At 35.8% G+C, this 9,507-nt stretch overlaps 1 protein-coding gene across 1 annotated transcript in view; it reads right to left on the minus strand.

The window, feature by feature from the left end:
* Positions 1–6,495: 6,495 nt before the first annotated feature.
* The window catches only part of SPG20 (spastic paraplegia 20 (Troyer syndrome)), a 32,068-nt gene continuing 29,056 nt past the window's right edge, over positions 6,496–9,507 (minus strand). Inside the window, exon 6 of the mRNA XM_012644075.1 lies at positions 6,496–7,037. Coding sequence (XP_012499529.1) covers positions 6,767–7,037 — 271 coding nt within the window. The 3' untranslated portion in view covers positions 6,496–6,766. The remainder of the gene's footprint in view (positions 7,038–9,507) is intronic.

A 9,507-nucleotide genomic window follows, 5' to 3' on the forward strand; every position in this document is an offset into this window, starting at 1 on the left:
TTCCATCCCCACTTCCCCTCCTCCACACTTGATTTCCACTGAGTTTTACTTCACTCTATGCAGGTGTGTGCTCATCTGTTAGTTCTAATTTAACAGTGAGTTCATGTGGTGTTTGTTTTTCCATTCTTTAGATAACTTCACTTAGGATAATGGTCTCCAGTTCCATCCAAATTTTTGCAAAAGGCATTAAGTCATACTTCTTCATGACTGAGCAGTACTCCATGGTATATGTATACCACATTTTGTTAATCCACTCATGAATTGATGGGCATTCAGATTGACTCCACATCTTTGCAATTGTGAATTGTGCTGCAATAAACATTCCAGTGCAGGTATCTTTTTGATAAAATGACTTATTTTCCTAAATACCCAGTAGTGGGATTGCTGGATCAAATAGTAGGTCAACTTGTAGTTCTTTGAGGAATTTCCATACTGTTTTCCACAGAGGTTGTACTAATTTGCAGTTCCACCAATAGTGGATAAGTGTTCTTTGCTCTCTGCTTCCATGCCAGCATCTACTGTTTTTGGACTTTTTAATAATTGCCATTCTGACAAGGTAAAGGTGATGTCTCATTGTGGTTTTAATTTGCACTTCCTTGATGATTAGTGATGTCGAGCATTTTTTCACGATTGTTTGCCATTTGTGTATCTTCTTTTGAGAAGCATCTGTTTGTGTTTTTTGACCACTTTTTAGTGGGGTTGTTTTTTTTCTTGATTTGCTTAAGTTCTTTGTAGATTCTAGTTATTAGCCCTTTATAGGATGTATAGCTTGAGAATATTTTCTCCCATTCTGTAGGTTGTCTATTTGCTCTGCTATTTCCTTAGCTGCACAGATGCTTTTTAATTTAATCAAATCCCATTTATTTTTGTTGTTGCTGTAATTTCCATTGGGGTCTTCTTCATATTAATAAATACTTTGCCTAGGCTGATATCTAGAAGAGTTTTTCCAATATTTTCTTCTAGAATTCTTAGTTTCATGTCTTACATTTAAGTCTTAAATACATCTTGAATTAATTTTTGTGAGTGGTGAGAGATATGGATCCTGTTTCATTCTTCTGCATGTGGCTATCCTATTCTCCCAGCACCATTTATTGAACACAGCTTCTTTTCCCCAATGTATACTGTTGTCGGCTTTGTCAAAGATCAGTTAGCTGTATGTGGATGGTTTTATATCTGGGTTCTCTGTTCCACTAGTCTATGTCTCTATTTTTGTGCCAATACCATGTGGTTTTGATTACTATAGCCTTGTAATATAGTCTGGTAATGTGATGCCTCCAGATTCATTCTTTTTGCTTAAGATTGCTTTGGCTACTCAGGTTATTTTCTGGTTCCAAACTAAACATGGAATTATTTTTTGTAGATCTGTGAGATATGACATTGGTATTTTGATAGGGATTGCATTGAATCTGTAAATCTCTTTGGGTATTATGGATATTTTAACAATGTTGATTCTACCGATCCAAGAGCATGATATGTTTTTCCATTTGTTTCTGTTGTCTGCAATTCTTTCCTTAGTGTTTCGCAGTTCTCTTTGTAGAGATCTTTCACCTCCTTGGTTAAGTATATTCCTAGGTATTTTCTTTTCTTTGTAGCTATTGTGAATAGTATTGAGTCTTAGATTTGACTCTCAGCTTGACTTCTTGGTGTATAGGAATGCTATTGATTTGTATACGTTGATTTTGTAACCTGAGACTTGGCTGAATTTATTTATCAATTCCAGGAGTCTCTTGGTGGATTCTTTGGGGTTTTCCAGATATAAGATCATATCGTCAGCAAAAATCAATAATTTGTCCTCCTCTTTCCCAATTTGGATACCACTTATTTCTTTCTCTTGTCTGATTGCTCTGGCTAGGACTTCTAGCACTTTGTTCATTTCTCTTAATTCTCTATTCTTTATTTTTGACTGATTTAATTCAAAAGAGTTGTCTTCAAGCTCTGAGATTCTTTCTTCTGCCTGGTTTAGTCCATTCTTAAAACTTCCCACTGTGTTTTGTATACCTTTAAATGAATTTTTCATTTCCAGAAGTTCTATTTTTTTTAATATGTCAATCTCCTAGAGAATTTTTCATTCATTTTCTGAATTATTTTTCTGGTTCTTTTTGAGTTGGTTTTCAATTTTCTCTTGGATTTCACTGAGCTTCCATACAATCCATATTCTTTATCTCTTATTTCAATAATTTTGGTTGGTATCCATTGCTAGAGAGCTGGTGTTCCCTTTTGGAGGTGTCCTTTTTCCCTGATTTTTTATACTTCTGGGAGTTCTTTCACTGATTCCTTCTCATCTGGAGTAGCTGTTGCTTCTAATTTTTGGATTTTCTTTTGTTTAGATGGGGCTTTCCCACCCAACCCCTCACTTGTAAGGGTCTGTCTGTAGTATATGTTGGGTATGAACCTTTGGCTTTTCTTGTGGGTGCTTTGATGGTGATCTAGGTTCTGGATGGATGCCTTGGTTATAAATATCTTTAGTGTGGTGGTTTTCTCAGTTGCTGGTTGTTTATAGGCTGTAGCAGTGGTGAGCTATGTGTGTGGGCTGATTCCCTGTCTTTCTTTGATAAGGGAGGATGGAGGTCTTTGAAATTCTTTCTCTTTCCCCAGCCCTGTGTTCTGCCCCTCAACAGAATTTCTCTTTCCTCCCCTCCCATAAACCATTTTACCAGAAAGAAATATAAACTTTTCAACCCCACTGGGGAGTGGAATCGTCATTTTCTGGGGGTTCCTGTATATACATATTAAATACATTTGACGACTTTTATTAGTCTGCTTTATTGTAAGTTGACTTTTCAGTATACCTTCTGGGTAAAGAAGTTTTGCCTTCACCCCAACAGTGCTAGGCAATAAATGCCCCTTCTCCCACTGCAAATCTCCGTGTCAGTGTCTGGCTTTAATTGTGCCAGGTGCATGGAGCCCAGTTTCGTTTGTTAACAATTGATGTACAGGCACTCAGGACACTCCTGGCACTATGTAAGTTTACAGAGTAAGCACTCTATAAAACATTAGCTATCATCATTTCTATGGCCAGTCTGTACCTGGAGGTGCTCCCAGAATACCACTCAGTACCGCATGGAGGAGGAGCAATCTGTAAAGTGAGGAAAACCCTGATAGCAGTAAATATTGAGAACTCTTGTTTTTCACACACTGTATTACATCTGTTGAGTCTCAAAGAGGCAAGCAGAGGTAGGTGAAAGATCTTGTCTTAGTCTGTATTGCTGTAACAAAACATCTGAGACTGGGTAATTTATAAAGAATAGACATGTATTTCTCAAAGTTCTAGAGGCTAGAAGCCCAAGGTCAAGGTGCTGGCGAGTTTGGTGTCTGGTGAGAGCCTAGCCTCTGCATCCAAGGAAGCAATTTGTTGCTGCATCCTCACATGGCAGAAGGCAGAATGGCAAAAACGGCCTAGCTAGTTCCCTTTTATAAGGGAGGGGACCAGGGGGTGGTGGTCATGAGTTTATTTTCCTTTACAGTTTTCTTGGTCTGACAGAACTCACCCATAAATCCGTCTGAGACTGATGTTTCTTTGTGAGGAGATTTTAAACTTACCAAATTTCTTGGATCAGCTAAAATATCCTTAAAGAATATGGTCAAGGGAATTGACCCTCTTGCCCTAACCAGGCAGCAGGACTTACTAAGAAGTTATTATAATGATGACAGTGTGGTACTAGCATAGAAATAAAGGAAATGACAGATGAACAACATATCCTAGAAACGCTCATACTTGATATACAGAGAAGCCTGATAGAGAACTGTGGAAATCACTAACATTCAATAACTGGGGCTTGAGTAACTGATTATCCACAGGGGGGAAAATTAGATTCTTACCTTACATCTTGTACATATACACACAATTCTCAATAAATTAAACACCTAAATGTGAAAAGCAAAAGCTACAAACAGGCAAATTTTACAGTGGAGGGAAATGAACGGCAAGCAAGAAAAATTACTGACCTCATGAGGTCAGGAAAATGCAAGTTAAAACTATGAGATACTGTTTTATATATGCTAGAATGACAGAACATTGTCAAGGGAAATACTGCTCAAGAGAATATGACCATTTTGAAAAATAACTTGGCAATATCTTGCAAAGTTAAAAATGACAAACCCTATGACCTGACAAGTCCACACCTACGTATAAACTCTCTTGCATATGTGTAGCGGGCACATTCAAAAATGTTTATGGCAGTATTGTTTCTATTAACCAAAATTAAAAACCAAATGTCAACTGACAGGAAAATGAATAAATTGTGGTATACTCACACAGAATACTATACAGGACCTAAACTAACCATACACATAAGCACAAGAATAAATTTTAAACACAAACTCAAAAGCACAAGTTGAATAAGACTTTGCATTAAGATACTATACGTACAAAGCTTTAAAAGTACAAAGCTTTAAAAATACAAAGTGAAACAGTATGTTTAGAGAATATACATATGTCATAAAAACAAAAAAAAAAACAAGTAAGAAATAATGGTGGGGGAGAAATAGGCAAGGAGAGAAAATACAAAAGAACACACATGTATATGTAACTGGCAACTTTCTGTCTTTAGTTGGGTGATGAGTTTATGAGTGTTAATTTTATTATTATGCTTCATACCTTACATGTATTATACAATTTTTTCTATGTTTCAATTATTATATAAAACAATTCTTTATTAGAAGCTTATCTCCTAGTGACTCAGGGGAATGGTGGGAAAAGTCCATTCTCTGTAGTCTAAGGTGCGGGTCAGCATACTTTTTCTGTAAAGGGCGAGACAGTAAATATGTTAGGCTTGTGGGCCTTACAGCCTCTGTTGCAACTATTCAACTTTGGTGTTGTACTAGAGAGCAGCCATAGCTAACATGTAAACAAATAGGTATGACTGTTCTCCAATAAAACTTTATGAAAACAGGTGGCCACTGGATTTGGCCCATCAGGCATATTTGCTGATGTGAACTAAAAATAAAATCCAAAGCCCTCTGCTAACTGAATGGACCGTTCTCGGCCAATGTGCCCCCAGAAATACCTTAAAACTGAGTTCCTAGCTGGTCTGGGATGGAAGAGAGAAAGCACAATTACATGTGTATGATTTTCCTTCATAAATAGTCATGACTCCTCCTATAGATACTTGTTAAATATGTTCATTTCATCACCATGCTCAGTATAAAATCCCATTGCCTTTTCTCTCTTCTTGGAAGTATGTGTGCCTAGCTTTTCTGGCCTGGGATTTGCTTCCTAACCTGTTGGAACAGCCGCCCAGCAAGTCGCTAACCTTCGTAAGAAATAAAGCTCTCCTTTATTATAAACCTTGTTAATTAATTTTGTTTTAGTTAACAATGACCTCTGGTCAAAGGTAACTTTTTAAACTTTAGGCTCCACTATCTGCCATTCCATTTCGTAAACATGGCAAAGCAAAAACTGACTGGAAGCTGTTTATCAATTCATTTTTATTTCAATTTTAACAACTAGTGCATTATCCATGGCCTTAGGAAAAGGCTCTCCCAATTCTGTGTGTTCCCGAAATACAAACCCATGGATATATCTGAGGCCAAGCAGTTCAGTTTTTTATTCACAAAGTGCATTCTTTAGACAGTTTCAAATAAAGTCTAATAAACTAACAGCCACTAGAGAGTTCAGAAATGATTAGAATGGACTACAGCTATGAAAACTAATACCAATTTAATAAACAAAAATAAAATGCCATTAGGTGTTTACTTATGCATTTGTAGCTTAAAGGTCTGTGAATATCTTGTCTTCTGCCAAAGTGGAAACTATTATCCTTACCCACCATGGATTAAGTCTAAGGTTTTCACATTTTTTACCTGGATAATGAATAGAACCTTTCCTTTTTAATAACTTCTTTGCTTTTAATATAAATTCCAATGACTGAATCCCAAAAGAAAAATATATTTACCATCAGAAAACGCAATTCTGTTTTAGTTTTCACAAAGTTTTAGCCTTTTGGAAAAGCTTACAGAAGCAGATATGGCAAAATAATTTCTTAAAGTATTTTTTTGTCTAATTGAGCTGATAATAAAATCACTTAATATTTTAATACCAATCATGCCCCCAATTTCCTAGCTTCTAACGGATCAATACCAGTCTCAATACAAAATCCTTAAAAATCTATTGTATTCATTTTAAATCAAAAAGACCATCCCCGTTTCCTAATAGGTAAGCTACCAAATAATTTTATAGACCCTCACTGTATTCTTCACCAGTCTCTTCCCTGTTTTTAAGTCTTTTAAAATGTTATCTGAGAATTCTTAGGATCCTAAAGGATTACAGTTTTTGTTTAGCTTATATACTGAAAATTTTGACAAGCATCTAAAAAAAAAAATCCACAATTAGTGCAAAAAGAGAAGACAGTATTTTAAGTCATTCCTTCCCAGGATAAATAGAACTAAGGTTACTAAATGCCAAATTTTAAGTAAATACATAATTTCCTACTTGGCGTTCTGAAAGATAGCAGATACAAAAATAGTTTAATATTAGTTTCAATGAGGTTTATAGCACATCGTTAGCTTTAACTGCAAAAATATTTTAGCTACATTTGGAAAAAAATAAACTTATGGAGAATATAACTTCATATTTCTAAAAGCTAGATGCAAGAATACTAATTCTTCTCCTTATAAGTAGAATACATGCCACAAAATTTATCACTTTGTAGGAATGAATACATTTAAAAAACACTGGTTATATCTGTGGGGAATTCCACATGTGCCTATTTAACAAAATTTCATCCATCTCATAAGGCTTTGGTATAGGCAATTCCCAGAACTTCCATCATTTATCTTTCCTCTTTGCCTCATTCTTCTTTCCTTCCTTCGTCTGCTCATCTTTCTCCCCTCTCATGTTTACATTTGCTGCTCCTTGATTTTCCTTCTGAGAATTATCAACTATTTGATAGTCCTCAAGAAGAGTGTGTCCTGTTTGTGTTGCAGTTTTCTTCACCATTGCTTTGATACCAATGTTGTTAATGTTATAGGCAGTGACGCCAACGTTGACAGCAGAATCCACTGCACTGTGTGTAGCTTCTCCAGCAGTATGCCCGTATCTTTAAAACAAATTAAAGAATGTACAATAAAATTACAAATATAAAATGAAGTTTTTTGAATTAGTGTTAATTAAGTCAAATGATTACTGTGTTATCCTTGAAAGCAAAATCAAAGTTTAGGTTTCAATTTAATTAATAACTTAAAACATGTAGAGACTGAAATCACACCGTGACAAAGCTGTATTTTCTCCTTTAGTAGAAACAATGTGAAACTAAATTTAGACTAGCTGAGAATGATGTAATAATAAAAATAAAATATAAATTATAATATAGGTTGTTAATCAGTCATTTCTTTTTTTTTTTATCTTTTCCTTCTGGAAATGTAAGGGAAAATATTCACTGAAGCAATTGTAGGACACAAAGAATCTAGTCATTATACAACAAATGGTTTCAAGTTCTACCTTAACTAGACTTTTGCTAAGTCTTTCAAACTATGGGAATCTGAGTTTGTCATAAGCAGAGATTCTATGACATTCTCCCCTGCATCCCACCCTACTGCAGACTCACTGGTCTCCTTACTGTTCCTTGAACTTACCAAGCACACAAAGGCCTTAGGACTTTGTACTGGCTGGTCTCTGCCTGGACTTCCATAGCTCACTGCCTTACCTTCCTCAAGTTGGCTCAACTATTCTCTTCTCAGTATCTGTTTAAATTGCCTTATCCCACATGCCCCACCACAGTGCCAATAAATCCCCCCTTAAATTGCTCTTTCTTCCATAACTTGTTTTGTTCTATGTACTATAGAATTTATTAATGATCACTCTTTATGTCTTGCTGTTTCACTAGAATATAAACCCCACTGGAGAGGGGAATCTTTTATTAATTTACTAATGTAGCCTAAATATTTAGAACAGTGCCTGACATTCAATAAATATTTATTGAATGAATGAAATCAGTAATTTCTGTCCTGTCTACCTTAGAGTTTTCTGAATATCAAATGTATGGCAAAGTGCTTTGCAATTATAAAGCATACACAAAAGTAGTTATTATTGACAATAAATATCAGTATCTGTGTTTAATACTATTTCTATGAGAAAATGTAATTTGAGGTCCTATCCAAGGATACCAAAACATATCTCCCTGTTTTGTTTTACTCTTTATCCGTTTTCTGGTACCAGGCTTTTAAAGCTTTTCTTGCCCACAGCTTTTCCCAAGTAGAGAATTGCTTAAACAACAATAGAGAAAATTCTACATTTTCTCCAGGACACACTGAAGCTTCCTGGGTGCTTTGTGATCTATATCTGGACATCTTACACTAACACTGGATCTGTCTTATGAATTAACAAATCCTCTATTACTATTACTCTGGCCTAGAACAATGGTTTGTGACCCCATTGGCTTGTTTGTGCTTGGCTTTTTCCAATCCCAGTGCTACAAATGTGAAGTAATCTTATTGTGCCCCTGAATGATGATTCCATTCTGTCCTCTGCCTAATGTTAATAATTATATTAGAGCCAGCACATGACAGAACCCTTAAGGCTGTACTATTCTTGATTGGGGGCCTTCTCACCAGTTATCAGACAGAAAAGCTTCCTACAACTGCCTTCTGCAAGTCCTTGTTGTTTTGCAATCCCTCCGCATTGCACAGGATTTGCTGATGGTGCAGAAGACGGGGCCTTCTCATTATCAACTAAGCACTAGTCACAAATACTACTGTCAGGTGGCAATGGCTATGGCTAAACAAAAAGGGGTAACAGCAGTTTCAGCACTGAAAGAATGACCATAACTCTTGGTGGAACAAGTTTCTCTTAGGGTTTACTTCTCTAGGACTATGTGAGCTACAATGAAGTGACATGGCAACTCAAGACTTTGGCCACAGTTATGTTTTCTAGTATAGGAAATCCTCCATATTTATAAACTTCCACTTCTGAGTACATAGAATGTTCCTTATTCCACTGATGCAGTTTGATACCTCTAACTGCACTCATGATATTTCTATATTTAACACAATTCTAAAAACTACAGTCTTTAACAATGTACTAAAAATGAATTTGATTTGGAACTCTGTTGACTTGTTCTTGCATGTTATCTCCACATTCAGCAGCAATTCCTATTAATTTGGGGAAAACAGTACCAAATTAGGAGTCAGAAAACTACATTCTAATACCAGCTCTGCCATATGATCTTAGTCAAGTCTCCACCTCTCTGCATCTCATCAACTTCCTCCTCTTTATCTCATAAAATGATGTCTATGTGTGAAAGCAGTTTGAAAGTTCTCAAATACTAAATATATATTTTAAAAGATCCTAAAAATGGCTTGGTTTCAGTTGTGTTTATTTTTTAATATATCCTCACTTATTACCTCTGCTTTCTGATATGCCTTAGAACCAGTTTCCCTAGTAGGCATCTGTTCTTCTCTTCCTAGATAAGTAACTGCTCAGTCCTTTTCTTCAAACTGCACTGCTAAAATCTCCTAGAAAGCATATCTCTGGCAAGAAGATAAAGTTTGTTTTTGATCTCTTACTTTTTT

The sequence above is a fragment of the Propithecus coquereli genome, unplaced genomic scaffold, assembly GCF_000956105.1.
Source record: "Propithecus coquereli isolate 6110/MARCELLA unplaced genomic scaffold, Pcoq_1.0 Scaffold205, whole genome shotgun sequence".
In the NCBI taxonomy this organism is placed as follows: Eukaryota; Metazoa; Chordata; class Mammalia; order Primates; family Indriidae; genus Propithecus; species Propithecus coquereli.